This window comes from Sylvia atricapilla, chromosome 8, assembly GCF_009819655.1.
Source record: "Sylvia atricapilla isolate bSylAtr1 chromosome 8, bSylAtr1.pri, whole genome shotgun sequence".
NCBI lineage: Eukaryota > Metazoa > Chordata > Aves > Passeriformes > Sylviidae > Sylvia > Sylvia atricapilla.
The window spans coordinates 16845143-16863605 of NC_089147.1; the positions used below are offsets into that span (position 1 = coordinate 16845143).

Consider the following 18463-nt stretch of genomic DNA (forward strand, 5'->3'; position numbering starts at 1 on the left):
ATTTTCTCATTAAAAAAGTTTTAGCATTTGGAATGGCCAGTTCCAACATAGTCTTAATGGGGTTTTTTTTAGTTAATAATTAAGATAACCCTATTAGGGTCATTTTATCTTGTTATCTCCAAGTCAGCATCTATCTTCCTTTCTTAGCACATTTCTGTTCTTTCCCTGCTGGAGATAAGCTGGGGGATCTGCATGCTATTTTCTCACTGACTCATTTCCCAAATATGGCCATTTAACAAATATTATTCCTGCAGGCAGCCATCCCCTTCAGAACCTTCATAAAGGAAATTACTCAATCAATAAAGTTAATTTTCCCTCCCCCCTGAAGCAGCCACCCACCTCAGCAGATGTTAAGAAACACACTAAAACAAAACTGGAAACCTACTCAGATCCAAATGTCTCTTGCCAATGTCCTTCTGCAGCTAAGGTTGAAATTAATACTTTGTCTATACTAGGAAGCAATGCAAAGAGCAAGACCCTGTTCTGCTTCTTTAATTAGCTGACTGAAAGATTGATAAAGACCAGTGATGAGCTCAGGTCCACTCTTGCTATGTTTAGACTCAACCCACTTCTATGATAAACACTGTTTTCATGTTGAAACAAATTCAAAATTGACATTAAGTTCAACGAATGATAAAGCCCAGTGATGTGCACAGCGCAGGTTACCACCATTCTAAAACTGTCCCAGTGGGTCAGAAAGAACCAGTCCCACAGCCTAGTTTAATCCCAGGAGGAGGTCTGCACTGGAAACCAAGAAGAGACTCACCTGGCAAGCGTGAGGAAACCCTGCAGCATATGGGTACTCCTGGGGAAACCCTCAAAACCACTTGAGTAGGGTGTGGTTTTGCAAACCTGTAGGAAGTAATAAACAATAGCGTTGATCACGGGAATGAAATGAACAACAGCACCCACTTTGCTTCTCTTCTGTTTTGAATGAGAAAAATTAAATTCAGCACTGTATATACTTAACAGGGGACCTTGGAATCTAATCTACTCTGCTTTACTGAACCTGATCTTCATGGAGAAAGTCTAGACTTAAACTGAGAAAGTTCAGAATTAGGTTCTCCTACACAAGGATGTGCAATCTCCCTGATTTGAACGTGTTGGCAAAGGCAGCACAGAAGTTGGCTCCAGTTTAAATTGCTGTACAAATTGCCCTTGGGTAGAAGGGGCACAGATTTAGTGAGTGCATTAACTGGTCTTAGATAAAGTTTAGAAGAAAACAGAAAAATGAATGTTTCAATTTAATGTTTAAGAAAAAGCAAAAAATACAGGTGTTCTCAGGAATAATATCAAGACAACGTCTTAACAGCTGAAGCAGGTGTCCACAGAGGCAGAAGGCTCAGGGAGAAAAAAAAAAAAAAAGAGCCCCCAATTAAGGATAAGAGAATTTCATGCATCAGAAACTACTCAGAAATGCAATATCAGTGTAGACTATTTCTCTTTGCAGTATGCAAATTGTAACATATGAAAGGTGTGAAGGAAGTGGGACCATCAAGTCTATGATACAAACTAAAACCAAGAGAGAAACACAGAATAATTGTTGGAGAGAGAATGAAAGAAGAAATTGATTTAACTACCTACTATTTAGCAGGATTTTAGATTAATATAATGCATTCTTAACTGAGTACTGCCACTCAGGGCACTTACAGAACACATCTACTCACATAGATGTAGAACATATCTACTCAGATAGAACAACCCTCCTGTCTCTGCAGCACCAAGCGTTACTACCATGGGCCTAACACGGCACTATTTATATTACAGGGGTCACCAGTTAAGAGACAAAATTAACCCATCTCCCAGAGTTTGTCTCCCAGGAATCTTCAGAGTGGAAAGGCAGGGGGAGAGACAAACCAACTTGCCCACTGATCCAGTGTAGGGCTGGGTGAGGGATGCTGCAGATGTCCCAGGAACTTTCTTGTGAGCTTGTACCACCTCATGTAGGCAGGATGGGAATTTTCCAGAGTATGGGCTACTGGGGGAGGATGTCCATGCTTTGATGTTGTGCTAATTAGGAAGGGGTTGAGTGCTAAAAGAGTTTTACATTCAGACTTTAGTAACTGCATGTACCTGTGGCTGCTGGTTTAGCACCAATTTCTATCCTGCTGACAATGGGCACTGGAGAGCTGGTTGCAAAGAAATTAACCACTGTAATTTCAAGCAGAGTCGTTGCTGTTAAAAGGACAAAGACAGTGGGTTAATGATAAACAGAGAGAAATCTCTAAAAAAATCTGGTAAGTCAGTACCTGATTTGATAGGAGATCCAACCTGAAAGGGTGGAAGTGGTTTAACACAATGCAGCTGGCTTCTTACATGGGCCTTACATGGAGAGCAAGCAGAACAGTCACTGCTGCTGTGACTGGGAAAATGGCAAAAGCTTATGCCTTCACAAGCCCATGGGCTGCTTCAACTGAATTGATGCTAAAAGATGGTGGGCAAAATCTTTCTGTGATCTAGACAGACTTCTCTGACATGTATCATACATAATGACTTTAAAATGTGGAGGTCCAGCACATCCATACCTACAGCTCCAGAACATGAGTAACTCTTCTGCTTATTGCTGGGCAGCAGAGCACCAGGTCAATTTACCCTCATTTTTCTACATAAATACCTGCTATAAATGCTATCAGAAAAGTCCAGGTCCAGCTGTGTCACGTATTGAAAAGAACAAAGATTAAGGCTATTACTAGAAATGTTTACCACATAAGACTCCAGCTGCAGAGTGGTGTTTGGTGTGTCATCCTGCCTGGGCATGGACTCACTGTTTCACTAACACCAAGCTCCTAAAAATCAGGGCTGATGACAGAGTGCACACAGATGGAGCTTCCAGACCTTAAGATAAGTCTCTACACCTCCACCCCAGCAATCACATCTGATCTGCAGCAGCTGTCTCATGCATTTAAGCTCAGTTTTTACCTAAGCACTGTAAAGGTGATTACATTTACAGTTCAAAATCTTGACTTGGACACATCTGAGCCCAGGAGAAGACTGCTCTGCACTGATAATTAACAGCAGCAAATTCAGTGCCAACTGCTTAGGGCTCAACAGGAAAAAGGCTAGGTACTAATGAACATGGAGAGCATCTATAAAACCATTAACAAGTTTTGGTTTTTTCCTCTTGGGTTGTTTTTATTTTTTTATTTTTTTTATTTTTTTTTTATTATTATTATTTCCTTGGCTTCTACTTTGATATACTCTAAACTATTTTTTGAAGGATCTTTTGTAGTTTTTTCTATTTAATAAGACATTTTCCATTCACAGAGCTCTCTTTCTTGTGCTGTAGTTGTGTTTGTCATATTTGTAGTCTCTCCAAGCCACTGAAATTCTCCCAGTGTAAGGGGAAGCTTTGCTTTTTGGTCTCCCAGTATTGGGCTTTATCATTAAATTTAGAAAAATAAAAGGCCAGGGGCTTTTGGAAAATTGTCAAAAGGTAACCTTTCTTTGAATGCAAAACACAATCTCCACATGCATTCCAGCCTTGACAAAAGATCTCGGTGTGGGTGAAAGCTAAACAAGCCTTGTTCCATCTGATTCTGAAATACACCTGAGGAACTTCTTCTCCCATTCCTTGGGATGGACACCTGTGCTGGCTTTGTGTCCCTCCCTGGAACCTGGGTCTTGCATACATCCACATGGCTTTGCTGAGAGCAGTCAGCTGTGTGCTGGGTTTTTACTCAAAATTGCTTTAGCATCTGGGTGTTGCTGTCTTGCTCAGGTATTTATTGAAGTCAGAGAAAATCTAACCACTTCTCTTTTGTGAGTTTTGTAGAGGTGCAAAAAGAGTGGAGCCTCTTAAAGTGTTGCTTGGAAGGGATCAGTGATGTTTTAAGCATTCTTAATGTAGCATTCATTGATCATCATTCTAAATATTACTGATGCATGAAGAGATGGGGACTCAGTTCAGCTTTGGATCCTCAAATTGAAAATGTAAATGTGCCTTGTGGTCTGCTGCACTGGAGATGCTTGTACCTGTAGGCTTTTAGAGATGATTATAATTGATCCTGTGCTGAAGTGGAAGAAAACACATTTGACTTACAGAGTCAATGGAAATAATCATCTGTGAGGACTACATTTGATGAGTTCTCTGAGCAGCAGGTGACAAGCCATGATGCTTTTGTTTTTGGGACATTCTGTCTTCTCTTAGAGCTATTAATAGTATGAAGCACTGTCTAGTGCCTGCTTTCCCACAGAAAGCTTTGATTTATATTCACAAGTGTGCACTCACTACTATTCTTATTCCAGTGGTTCCTTGTGGGCAAATAAAAGCAAAGCAGATGATACAGCTGGTGCACAACAGATGGTTTTCCTTCCTCATGGCCTATGCTCCCCAAGAGTTCAGCAACAAGAAAACTGTGAATCCACAGGCTCAGGCACTGGATTTCACAGCCTCAGTCTCAAGCTGATGGCCACACCAATAAGTCTCCTGTTTTCTGCCAGAGCTTCTGCCTGCAGTCCAATAGGAAAGCTCAAGGATGCTCTTCTACTGTTTTCCAAGGTCAGGCTCTTTGCTAACTCTTAATGTCAGGCTGCAAACAGCAGCTGAAACTAAGTGTACACTTCCTTGTAGCAAAATGTGAGGACATTTAGAAAACACAGTTTATCTGCTGGCTATGCACTTTAACCTGGAAACAGTTAAGAATATGGGTGGCATTAAAAATCCTTATTAGTGAAAGAACACATACAGTATTTTCTACATAACCAGTGGACACACACCTTGTCTACAGCGAAGTGTAGTGTACAGGCAGTCTGGCTGGCAGTGACCTGAGCTCTACAGGGGTTCAAACCCCACAGCCACTGCCCCTGTGCTGCCAGTTTCCTTGCACAGAGCTGCAAATAGCTCAAACAGTCCAATGCAGCTGTGGAGCTTGTGCCCAGCTGGTTGGCTCACTACCACTCCATGGCTGCCTGGCCAACACCCTTGTGGTGGTGTGCTGAGCAATTTTCTCCACATGGTGCTCTCTGTGGTGTTACATCTCTGGCAATTCTTGTCCTCACCTACTGTTGTCCAATCAAGAGTGGTAAGAACTACCAGAGCTGAGGACTGAATTTTTTACAGGCTATTCAAATTTTAAAATTTAGCCAGGCTCCTCTTGTGACTAGGAGTAGATGATATCAGGATAAAGAAAATTAGTGTACAGCCCTGTCCCTTAGAAAGACAAGTAGGCTCTCCCACCACACCCACCTTCTCAAAATCTAGAAGATATTACAAGTAACTCAAAATAATTTAGATTCCTGTCAGCTTCTCTAAGCAGTAGTTATTGTAGTTTCCCCATGCTGGGAATTGAGACTCTATTAAGGCTCATAGAGATAAAGCATTTTACTGATTTTTTTTTCCTGAGAATTTGTTTACCACAGAATAGTCTTGAAGTCTCCTAGAATAGGAGCTGCAGGCAGAAATCAGTGTTTTGAGGCTGAATGCAGATGGTAGGCTGCTCACTGTGCAGTCACTGAAAAGGTTTACTGGCACTTTTCTCCAAAGTCAGGGAACAGACCTGAATAGATAGATTTAGGTGTGGCTGATTTCACATTACTGTTACCTTGAACACTTCTCTTGCACTTGAATTACTTTCTTGGGATGAGTTGCTCTATTGCTTTTTACCTATGGCTGTGTTGCCATGGCAAAGTCACTCCTGCATGTGTATGTTTTAAATACATAGCCTACAAAGCACTTTGGGCTCCTTTGAAATGGTAGGCATCTATTTTCCAAGTGATTTTCTTGTTTTAAACATAATGTGTAAAACAAATAGAGAACATGCTACCAGCAGGCCAATTTGTATTTCCACAACACTAAAAAACTATGTACACATCTTGCATGTTACACATGTGAGTATTCTTTCAGCACAAGCCTTTATAGGATCAGGCATCTACAGAAAAGTGTTTGGTTTCATGCTGTTATTATGATGTGACGTAACAACTTGTTTTCATAGCAAGTATAGAAAATCAAACTATAGTAGCCCTGGGTCAAAAACAACAGTACAGATTTTTTCCTTCATAGTATCACTCTTCTAAATAAGCCATATTAGCATAAATTATGTATTAATTTTTATATGAACAAAAATTTTGATTAGCAAACCTTTTTTATATCTCTGAATATTTTTCAGAAGTCAAATTACATGGGTAATGCTCTGAACATGCACATTCATCCACTCAAAGTATTAGCCAGAGAACTTTTATAGTAATTTTTCCAAATAAAGATTAAAAACAAGCTGCATATTGCTTACCTCAAGCATTGTAGTAATTTTTTTTTTTTTTTTTTTTTTTTTTTTTTTTTTTTTTTTTTGCTTATTTATAAGGTGCTCTGGAAGCACCTTTTCAGTCTAAGAAGAAAGATCCTGGCAATCAGCAGAACATGGAAGGAGGGGTTGGCTGACTGCTGCAAGTTACTGAACTATTCAGCAGTACAGATCCATGCCCTTTTTTTTTTCACTTGTTCCAGGGATTTTGATTACCAGATAATAACAATCTGAGCTGAACACTTGGAGAAAGGGTCTGGAAGAAGTTGGTGCAATTGCTGTTTAGCATTATAAAGCAATGCTCACTGGAGATGAGGGTAGCACTCAGAGAAGTACAGGTTCTATTCTGGATGCTGTTTGCCGTTGGGAGTATATCCCCTTCTCTTTCCCTGGCAGCAGTATCAAATGCACTCCACCAGCTCTTTGTGGGTAGTAAGGTACTTTAGAAGTCCAACACCATAAACTAGCAAAGCATGGGAGGAGCAGTGGACTTTCCTGAGCTCACTATTTAAGATGTTTAGAACTTCTGATTTTTGGTGTAGCATAAGGACATGAAGAGCACACAGAGCACTCCTCTGTGTCTGCATCACTTCTAGCAGGTTGTAGGGAGGAGCATGGGAATAAAACACATTTTAGAAACTAGTCAAGACAAAATCACATTACTTTGAGAAGGACATGGATAGAGAAATTAAAGGAGTAATACTAGCTAGTAACAAGTTCTGCTGGTTCCGGAGACACAAATCTATAGAGGCTGTGTGTAGGCAGAAGGATGGGAAGTTTTTGGCACAGGACACATACATGTGCAAAAGGATGACATTAAATCCAAGGTATTTAAAGTGTCTCCAAAACTGGTTTTCAGTATAGCTTTTATTAAGTTCCTTTTTGTAATTATTTTCCATATCTAAAAGTGCACTTACTGTCATTATTTGTGTACTACAGGAAAGAACAGAACATTACCTATAAATAGTTTAGAAAAGATAGGGTGTTTTTGCATATAAGAAGGTTTCATTTTCCTGTGTGAGTTTAATGGGATAGATGCCAATGCTTTTATGAATTGTGAATGCAGCAGTCTTCTTTCCAAATGAAGATGTTGGAAGTGTGCCACTGGAACAAGGTGCTCATATTACACACTGCCAGCAAATTTCTGTTGCTTTAATGAAACCTAAATTACGAAAGCACTTTTCTTCTGAAAAGCATTACTCTTGCCTATAATGACATTGCATTGCATATTGTCCTCTAGAATAAAAGAGGAAAAAATAATTAGAGTAGAAAGCAATGTGAATCACAGTTCCAACAGGGAAATTCATCTGCTACATCCCTCATGTAAACAGCTGTTTGTATACCACCTACCTTCCTCCTTCTAAAAAACATAATCCAGCTTTATGACTTATCAGGCATTTGTTACTATTCTTATGCATGGGGTTTTTTTCCCCCACAATGATTCTCTTTTTAGCTATCTGAAACAAAGTAATTGTTTAGACTAATTTAATCACTGCATTTTAAATGGAAATCTTGCTTGAGGAAAAGTTCCCTATTTAGGAGTAGAATTTTGCACTTATATACAATTCAATTTCTGTTCAACAAAGAATGTAACGACATTATGTAGAAACATTATGTAAAGTTTGGGGTTTTTTTTACTGAGTGACCTTCAGTCTCAAGAACAATTTTAGAAGAAGGGAAAGTATTTATGACCTTTGACAAATCTGGGGGTCAAATATCCCATGTGAAAAAGGTCCAAAGAAAGCCATTGAGGCTGCAGGGCTTCATCTGCACAGGCTACAGAGCAGCCAGTGGTGCCACAGCTGCTCTTAGCCTGTTAACAGCCAATTGGTACCTAACAAATCCTATTTAATCATATGTATGCATTGCAATGTGCTACATATACGTTCATATTTTGTGCTCACAAGCAACTGGGTTTTTTCTGCTAACGTAGGATATTACAAGAAGACACAAAAAGTACTTTGTCTCAGATCATTTTAGTTCAGTCAGCAACCCTTTCTATTATTTCCAAATCTGAGCCACGTCTCAGAGCTCATGTGGTGGTAATGCAGGTTTTGTAGGAGCATCTCAGATAAAAGATACAAGTTCTCTTGAATAACAGGGCTCTCTCCATTGTTTTTCTTTGCAGTAACTCAGTATATACTGTGAATAATATTACTTCACACTTACTTGTAAGGATATCCTCTACCTTCCAATTTGCATGCACATTTATTTTACACTACCTTAGAGTTAAAACAACTCAATGACATAATAAAGGTAACTGCACAGAATAATCGATATTAATGAAACCATATGAAATCAGAAAAACATCAAAAAGGGAGAGAACAAAAAGCAGTGAAATTAAAAAAAAAAATTTGAAGAAACTCTATGGGTTTGTTTGTTTTGTTTTTAAAAAGCCTCAAGCACACAGTCACACTGTAACCCACCTGGTTATATTTTAAAACAGGGTGCCAAGTCCAGACAACTTTAATGTTAGGCAGAACTCCGCACCCGTGAAAATTAATGGTAACACTCTATGACATTAACTGGAATGAAATCAGGTCATGAGACTACCTTCTGTTTTTTCTATAATGAATAATATTACTGCACTTCTGTGAAATGAAAATTAAAAATGATTAAGATATGAAGGTAGAAAATGTTTTAATTCAAATATTATTACAAAGTAGAAAGAAGTCAGATAAAACCAGAGATTTTTTTTATTGCACAAAATAAATTATATAGAAACAATGCAACAAAACAACTCGTATTGTAGGCTCCACAACATATGTTACAACATGAATATATTTATTGCTTTGAGAAAGGAGCAATTCAGTGCTAGTAAGCAGATTAGTTATACTTCTTGCTTGTCTAGATTTTTCATAAAATTAATCCAGCTGGGCTAGAGGCATCTTGCAGCATACAGGTCAGGCCAAATTGTCATTTGTTATCAACCATTATACAGGTGCTGTAAACCTTCTTGACATTAGCATGGAAGATGCAATTTAACATCACCAGTACTGAGCTGTACAGGTAGTTCACTATTAGAAATATCATTACATACCTGCCACCTTTTTGCACAAGATTCTAGAGGCCCATTCACAGGGTTTGCAGGAACTGTTCTTTCAAAATAAATCTTGCTTACAAATGTCAATGCAGATTTGAACAGGCCTCACACTACATCAAGAGGCACAACCACAGGGTTTTGCCAAAAATCCCCCAAGTAGCAGCACTTCCCGTCCCTAAATGGAAAACTGATCACTAGTGCTGACTCAGTTATAAGTGTCTTATTTTCTCTAGGGCCACACTCAGATTTGAGATCAAAAAACTCCTCACATTCCTTTGGTAGAACTGGTAAAATTTACAGTGCTTTTTAAGGACTTCAAAACACAACATATTTGGTTCTTCAAAAGATACAAGTCTGCAGTACTGGTATTGCACTCAGACCAAATGGATTTTAAACTGCTACTTTGTGGACCCTGAGATGTTGATCTTAACTAATTACTACAGAAATTAGCTCTTAACAAAAATTATAAAAATGGAATATGTTCATGTAATAAAACACATCAAATCCCGATCAACTGCAGATCTTTGTGAAGCATGAGCATAAATGAGAGAATGCCATTTCAAGTGTTCATGATCTGAGTCAAATTCTCCCCCAATTGGTCAAGGACACAAGTATTTACTCAGTTGAGTTCCTACCACTGAATTCTACTGCTAGTGTACACTCATTATTGCAAACCTTACTTATGAGACGGTTAATATAATAAGAGTAAATTTAAACAATATTAGTCACCCATGAAAGGAAATTAAGTGAGGAAGTGGGAAGTCTGGCTTATTTCAAGTCTCAGCTACAAGGATAATTATAGAAAGTCACTCCACTGAAGTTAAGCTGAAGAACGTAACTGAGCATCAGACCCATGAAGTAGATCCCTGTAGTATCCCACAGAAATAAGAGATTTTGGATTGTGCACTAATGTGTACACAAACAAATATGGTTGCCACACTTAATTATACTTTAATAAAATTCTTTACTGTATTTTTTCTTCCCTGAAACTGTGCTAATGCATTATGATAAATCAAAATGCAGTTGAAATGTGGTTTCAAATAGTTGCAAAATATTAAAATTAAATTATTCTGAATTTAAAAAATATTATTTGTTCAAATTCTCAGAATCTTTAGTGATGCACTTACATTCCACACATGTACCCAACAGTAATTTCTTTAGAAGGAAGGTAAGTATTAAACTTGACTAATCTTGCATGCTTTTTCATCCAGGGGATTGTTTATTAGATACTGTATGTAAAATTCTGTCATCTTATAAAAATGTTAGTAAGCATAGTAAGATTTAACTAAACAACCAGATATACCCTGAAATGTCCATTGAAACACATGCATCACAAAAAATGGTTAGCATTTTTTTTACTTATAATGAAGTAGAAAAGTTATAAGGCAGGATGAAGCTAATATCAAAGATGAAAAACAGCACCACAAGCCTGTTTTGCAATTGCTTTCTGATTGGACACAAAGTATATTATCATAGTCAGATACAACTGATTAAGGTGAGAAATGCATTTAGCCCAGCTGTACTAACTATACAGCTTCACACAGAATAAACATTCCATAAATCAACAGAAAATGCATTTGAGCACAAAAAAATAAAAATACGTAAGTGATTCTCTAAGCAGCATTTTGTTTTCTTTTTTTTTTTTTCCCAAAACAATAACATAGATAGATATTGGACTGATTAAATATCTACAAGTGCTTTTCCTTTACAAAAATACATATATTCTTAATAGTAGGATAGACTGTCATTAACAATGACCTGTGTTTTTTTCACTTCAATTTGAATGATTTATAAGCTAAATTTTACAACCACAAAAAGGTTTATTTGTAATAGGATGTTATCACTTTTGACAAAAAGCTTAAAACATTTTATATTTTAAAACAAATTAGCAACTGAAGATCACAATATGGTCTATGAGCTCCTAAGTACTGTGAGGGCTGCTTTATTAAAAACTGGTAACTACTGATCGAATGCAAGGAAGCATTAGACCATTATTACTGCTCACCATAGGCTCCTTTCTTTTAACTTGGATCACAGCTTATATAAGGACACTTAGGCCCCCACCCCCAAAAAATCCATTGAGAGTAACTCTGTATCATCTATTCAGTAGCCTGGAACATCCAACAATTCAGGCTTTGCATTAATTTAAAAAAATGCAAAATACTTTTCTTTCAATAGTTAAGTCTGCAATAAGGGAAAAAAATGATGCATTGCTTCATGTTTATGCTAAGAAGCTTCTATTAGAGAAAAAAATATGATCAGTAAGTATTTAAAATGAAACCTTTTAGCCAGCTAAACAATTATATTGACCTATTACTGTCCAGTTTAGTTAACCACTATCCTGGAAAAGGAAATCAAGATAATTTGGATTTTTTTATTCTCTGTTTTATATGCACAAGTAAAATATTCACTTCTTACTAATCAATGGTCTCACATCAAGGACAGCAATGCCATTTGCTAAAAAAATAGCTATAAAAATCTGTAAAACATACTTAATATCTTCTCATTATCCTCCAGATCTGTCCTTTCCACCCTCCAAAATATCACTGAACTACGACTAGAAACCTCAAAAGTAGTTGGTGACTATTTTGTGCTTTGGAAGGTTTACAGGATTGACAGCACACTGAGTTTTTTGTTAGTTCACAGGCCAGGTATAGCAGACACATCAGCAAATGCAAGCCTTTGTGCTTTTCTTCAGGAACATGAGCTAGGACTCAGAGCTACCCTATGTCTGTTGACTCAACCTCAATGCTATTCCTGTTGTTTCGCTCCTTTTCTAATTTGTCTTTGAAACTTCCAGGTGTGCCTAACCCTTTAGCTTGGTGACACAGACAACTACCACTGGTTCAGTTTTGCTTGATTGACTCCAGGTACCTCTTGACCATTCAGGCACTCCAGGAAGGCGTCAATGTCATATTCCAAGTCCATTTCTGGGTGGCGTTACCTTTGGTATTAAATAGGCCCCTTAAAACTATTAGGCAATCAGATTATCCATAAAAATAGTTTATTTTTAAAAAACCCTAGTTTTTAAGAACAAACTAAATATCTGACAACAAAGACTAATTTTAAATCAATACGTATGTGATATTTTTTCAGTAAAAATGGAGCATGTTTCATTTTACCACATCAAAATTCAGGAGACAATAGGAACAATATGTACCATACTCAATATAATACAAAACTGAATTTTAAGAGTAGAATACCATTATAAAATATGTGCCTTGCACTTTGACAATAAACATCTTCATTACAACTTCATTTGTAATAAAACCCTCATTATGTTAACTAGCAGCAAAACCATTTACTGTGCAGCCATTTTGTATATAGTATAGTAACCTTCTCTCAGCTCTTTGCTTTACACTGACTATCATGAGGAAAAAGGAAAATGCACAGTAGCTACTTCTGTTCAACTCATCCTGTCAACTGTCAACCATGTTAGAGGCATTTCCTAAAAATACATGTAAAAGTTACTTGAAAGAAAAGTACCTAACGGTTCAGAAAAACAAGCAAAGTCAAACCAATGCCTATCTTTGGTTAAAATTAATGTAACAGCAAAAAACTACCACTTAGAGACATCTTTCATTCCAGAATTTCTCCCCCATCCTGAGCTTACAGAACTTTGTCTCCTTCTGCAAATACAAAAGATAGCCTGAACATTTCTACCCATATACAGAGCTAATCTGCTTCACTGCCACACTCCAGGACCAGAGACCTAAATTGTAAATATTGCTTACTAGAGAATGAAACAACATCCTTACTCAGCTATAGTGGAAAGCTACCTGAATGTAGAAGATTTATGGCACATACCTTGGATGGAAGAATCTGTTTGGAATAATTTATTAATTGTTTTCCTATTCTGGAACCTAAGGTTTTAATCTGACCTACAGACAGTGTAGACAGAAGAGAGAAAAGAAAATCACTAGGTAGATCTGTCTATGAAGAAAAAATATTTAAACATTGCGAGATCATCTTTTGAAGGACATTCCTGCAAGGGATGTTTCAGCTGAGGTCTGAAGGTCAGACAACCCCTATGTGACAAAATTAGAGGTAAATATGCAGTTGGAAGTTTTCACATTTCCTTCAGGTGAATCAATCCCCTTGTGTCTTGGAACTCATCCTGGAAAAACTCCAGTAGACTACAATCCCTCCTCAAGCAAGGGGATTGTTGCTTGAAACCCTTGTGGAAGCATGACCTTGCTCAAACTGGCTATAAAGGATTGAAAATGCACAACTGCGAAAACTTTGCTGAAGTCAATGAGAGATACCTGATAAATAAAACTTGTGAGCTGACACCTCATGTACAATTTCACCTTTATAAGTCCTTAATGTTTTGACTTTTGGGTAGGAGATTAGGTGGGGTATGGGAATGGCCAAAAGATGTGTAAGAACCTAGTATTAATTACAGGAGAAAAGGTGCCTGTTTAAACATTTTTAACTGAGAAAAATAACAAGTCAGCAAAGCAGGAAGTAAAATGAGAGGGGAATATGCAGCATGATATATGCATTTTTGTAGGAAGCAAAGAGATGCCTTCAATCTACCAGATTAAATGAAGAAACTGGACCAAACTCTTGGATAAGGATGTAAGTCTTAAGTGCCTTTGCACTTTTCTAGGACAAAAATGAGTTTGATCAATGAATGTTATTAACCAGTTTATTATGTAGCCCCTCTATAAACAATGCTTAATCTATTTATTTTGAGACTGTCTGCTTTTGAACAGATACCTATTTTCTAGTATTTCTACCAGACATAGTATCTGGCTGAGCTGGATACTAAGCCTTTTTTTGCAAGTCCTCTGAAGAATGCTTTTTTCTGAGGAGTGAATAAATACCTCTTGTCTTCACTTATATGAAAATGTAAAGAACCCACAAACAATACAACTCAGTGATTGGTTCAATTAAAGGACTAAGCCACGGCCTATTTTTTTAACAGCAGAGAGGGAAAAATTGTTTACTTCTCTTATGAAGTCATACATAACAGTTATTCATGGGAGAAATGAGAGGAAGCTGGACCATTATTTGTCTGCAGTAAGGGCCTAGCTTATATCTAAATGGAATGGGATCAATCTTTTCTCCTGCAGATACAGGAGAACTGTTTGTGATAAGAGCAGAAAAGTCAAGTCAAATTGATGAAACCTATGGAGAAAATAAGACCAAGATCTGGAATTAAAGGGTTCCTTATGCAGAAAATGGAATATTTTCCACATAAAAGTACTTATTTTAATATAATTTCTACTGAGATAGGGTGGTTTTAATTTAAAATATCCAAAAGAAAAACATTTATTTTTATCCTTTTTTCCCATGAAAGCTTCTCAATACAGTATGTTTATGATATATTCTTGCTGAAAATATTAAGACCATAGATAAAAGTCAGAAGCAAATATTACCCTGTCAAATGAAAATAATGGGCTTAAAAGGTATTCTGTATTAGTAATCAGGCACTTCACTTTGTGTAACATCTTCAGTAAAGTCAAGATAATACTACTGTAATTTTTCTTTGCATAACTGCAAGCTAGCTGAGTGTGCACAAAATACTTCTTGCACTGCATACTCCTAGGAACCAAATCCCCAAAGCTTTCATGTGAACAATACCTATGATAGTGATGAGTCACTTCAGTTATTGTAGCAGTCTTGTTTGGTATTTCATTAAAAAAAAAAAAATCCTTCATAGGACTAGGCCCTTAGCTACCAGGAGTGTAGTAATGCATCACAGAAGATACATTTCTTGAATAATCATCTAATTCCATATTGTTTGAGGTATTAAAGGATCTTGTTTCTAAATTCTATCTTAGAGCTTGTTACTAGATAAATGTAACAACCAGCTATGCTCAACAAAAAATTGTTTATGATTTTCATTAATGAGATTTTCACTTCTAGGGAAAAAAAAACCCAAGTAGCACCAAATGTGCTAAATAAGGGACAGCAAGGTTAGGTAGTAGTGTGGAATTTTTTAGGTCCCTCTGCAGTTAGACACTGCTAATATGGGAAAGCCATAGAAACAGAGTGGCAGCAACACTTATTTTATATTCCTATGCTTTACAAGGATGCAGTGGTGACACTTTGTCATGGAAATGCTCAGAAACTGTGACTTTATCCAGGCATCTGATCTAGCACGGCATATGGTGCTGTCTGAAGGGAATGCCTAGGTACTCATTTCACTTTACTCCATCTTTGGCACACAGGAATCTCTGCACATGCATTCTCATATTCCTGTGGTGCTCAGATACTCTTAATTGGCACAAATGAATTAAATCTGTGTATCTGTAGAGACATGGCACATATGTACTATATGAGCGAAAATTTCCTGTAAAGAAGGCAATGCCTGTGTTGCACAAGCTGCCCAGTTAAGATATGTATTTCACTGGCACTTTACTTTTACAAAACCTATTAAACTATAGCAGCACTCAGGCACCATGCCATCAAATCAGAAATGCATCAAGTGTAGGTGGTTAGTTCATATGCATTTAATGCCACCATTTGCAGCTGGGAACATTGATTCAGATCTGTCAGTATTTTCCATGCTTAAAATGAAGATTTGCCTTCTGTAATCAAGCTTTAACTTGCATCAAGAAAATACCAGGAATCAAAACCAATGTCCATCTTTGATTGAGAAAGTTCATGGTTCTCTGAATTATGAATACAGGAAGTTATCAGTCAAAGAAACCTTCTATTAGTTGCCATTCCAAAGCCAAGGCAAAATAGTGCAATTCCAAGGGTCCTGTTAGGTGGATGGATTAAAACTTATACCTTCCTGTCTTTTTAAAACAAGTCTGTTCAATCTTTTTCAAAACAGCAAACACAATTGTTGAGAAAAAAATTGTGCCCTGACACATGCAGAAATTATGCTTAAGCATCCTAGCATTAGTTTTGTGATCAACTGAAACAGGTGTTTTATGTCAAGCAAATCTACAGTGAAAATTCTGGTAGAAAACCACATGAAATATATAAAACTGTAAGGTGTAATTTGTATGTGCATGTAAATATTTACAAATAATATCCTTTTTCTACTGTACAAAACAACTGTATATACTAAAGAGAAGAACTATTTTCAATCAGAAAGCATGCTCTGCTCTTCCAAGCTGCTCCATGAGATGGATTTCTATATATATAAAAGAATCTCTTTTTCCCTAAAGACTCTGCAGAGAAGGGCCCTCCCTACAAGGAGTATTTTCTTTCTGTCAAGTAGCACATCACAGACTGGGTGGGCAAAAGGATGTCTGCTCCCTGCAGCCAGCACCTGCACCCTTGCCTGGTTTTGGGCAAAGCAGTGCCTGTATTGACCAGCACACTGCAGAAAGGGGCAGCAGCTTTAGTCTAGATGGTTTCCTTCCCCAGTTCCACTGGCACCTGCACAATATGTGCAACCTTGACCTGTAATGGCAGGGTTCCTGAACAGACTGCTACTAACAGCATCCTGATTTCTGAATCTCATATGGGCTTTGGAGTGCAATTCAACCCAACTACATGTGATTCCTCGAGTCATCAGTGTTAGAACTCCTAACAACATTAAAGGGGCCAGATTTAATCCACAACATGCTTATTTCTCCTACAGAACATATCACCGTACATGAACATAAACTTACAAAGAAATTACAGCCTCACATCCATCTTTGATCCCAAGAAAGAATTTTTACTTTGTCTAAGAATGATCAGTTCACTCTACAGTAGCTTGTGAAAAACTGATTTGGTTCCTTTTTGCTGTATGCAAAAGGCATAAAGAAAGTAAACAGCTATCTACAACACTAGCAGGCATGTACTAAGTAGAAATTACATAACGTAACTGACCTATAAGTATCTCCAGAGAATTTGATCAGAAAAACTCAACTGACTTTTAAGCAAGGACAACAGAAGACAGAAAACATACACATTGCTATGCTCCCTGCAACATTACCGAAACCCCCAAGAAACATCCCGTACCAGAACCATTATGCTTGCAATACCTAAGGCAACAATCACGTTTTATCCAGCACTACAGGTCTTAGGAAAAAAATATGACCTGAACAATTATTTTGGTCAGACTGCTAATCTTCAGTATTGCATTACCTCTAATTTTATGGAAATAGTTTTATGATGTGACTTTAACTAATGAAAATTTCTGTAATGAATTCTAAACTCCAAATAGTCACAAGAGATACAGTATGTAATTAAAGCTATATATTATTTTTGTCTTAGCATATTATAGGCCTCTATTCAATCATAAAAGGAAATGTTTATTATGAGAAGAAATAATTATGAAAATTTTTGCCTTGGTCATAATTTTGTAGCAGAATTTAGTTGTTCCAAAGACTATTATATTATTTTACCTTCATTTTTATGGAGGCTTTATTACACGAAATGTAATCTGACCAGAAGCCATTTTTCCAAAAATAGTATCCCAAATTCCAAACTTCAGGGAAACCATCGGAAAGTGCAATCACAAAGGCTGCAATGCTTTTAAGCAATATTAGCAATTTAGGAGATTTAAAATTACTATTTTGAATTACGATGTTCTACATCTCTTCTTAAGTGTAATTAATCTTTATTCACTGCAAAAGGACTGTTGCACACTCATGAGTGAGCTATACCTGGACCCATGAGAACCTTATCAAGGAAAAGGTAGTGGTCCAATCACCACTTTTCTAAATATATTTTCTATACAAAATATTGTCAAGGTATAATCCTTAGTTATTTTTACAGTACTCTATGATTTGAACAACAATATTCAGTAAAATAGTAAATGTGTGAAACTGCAACACCACTGAATGAGCACTCTGCCATTTTGCTAGTGTAATCAATATTAGGACCAGAAAAATTTTCTAACACGCAAGCAAAAATATTCCATAGGTTTTGAGTCTTGACTGTACACTTCATGATTTTGGCTATGATTTGCAGCACACACTTAAGATACACAAATATCTTATGCACATTTCAGTAGCAGAATGGCACTTGGCTTGCTCTAACAGAAACAACAGAGATGCAACTGACAATTTTAAGAAAGACAATGTCCTTATTTGCATGCTGAAATTCTGGCTGTGTCCCCCCAATCCAGGCACATCCATTCATTGTGCAATCTGTCGATGGGTAAACAAATAGTGCAGGATTCATCTCAGTGGGATCTGGCCCTTTGGTCTAACCGAAGTCAATTCTAGGTCGATACTGAAGTACCATAGGGTAAGACTGAAAACAAGCAAGGGAAAAACAACAACAA

At 37.1% G+C, this 18463-nt stretch overlaps 1 protein-coding gene across 4 annotated transcripts in view; it reads right to left on the bottom strand.

Moving 5' to 3' along the window:
• Positions 1-8909: 8909 nt before the first annotated feature.
• Positions 8910-18463, bottom strand: part of PCGF5 (polycomb group ring finger 5) — a 66350-nt gene continuing 56796 nt past the window's right edge. For all 4 annotated transcript variants that reach the window (XM_066323852.1, XM_066323855.1, XM_066323853.1 and 1 more), the window contains one exon: positions 8910-18432. In XM_066323852.1, coding sequence (XP_066179949.1) covers positions 18385-18432 — 48 coding nt within the window. In that variant the 3' untranslated portion in view covers positions 8910-18384. The remainder of the gene's footprint in view (positions 18433-18463) is intronic.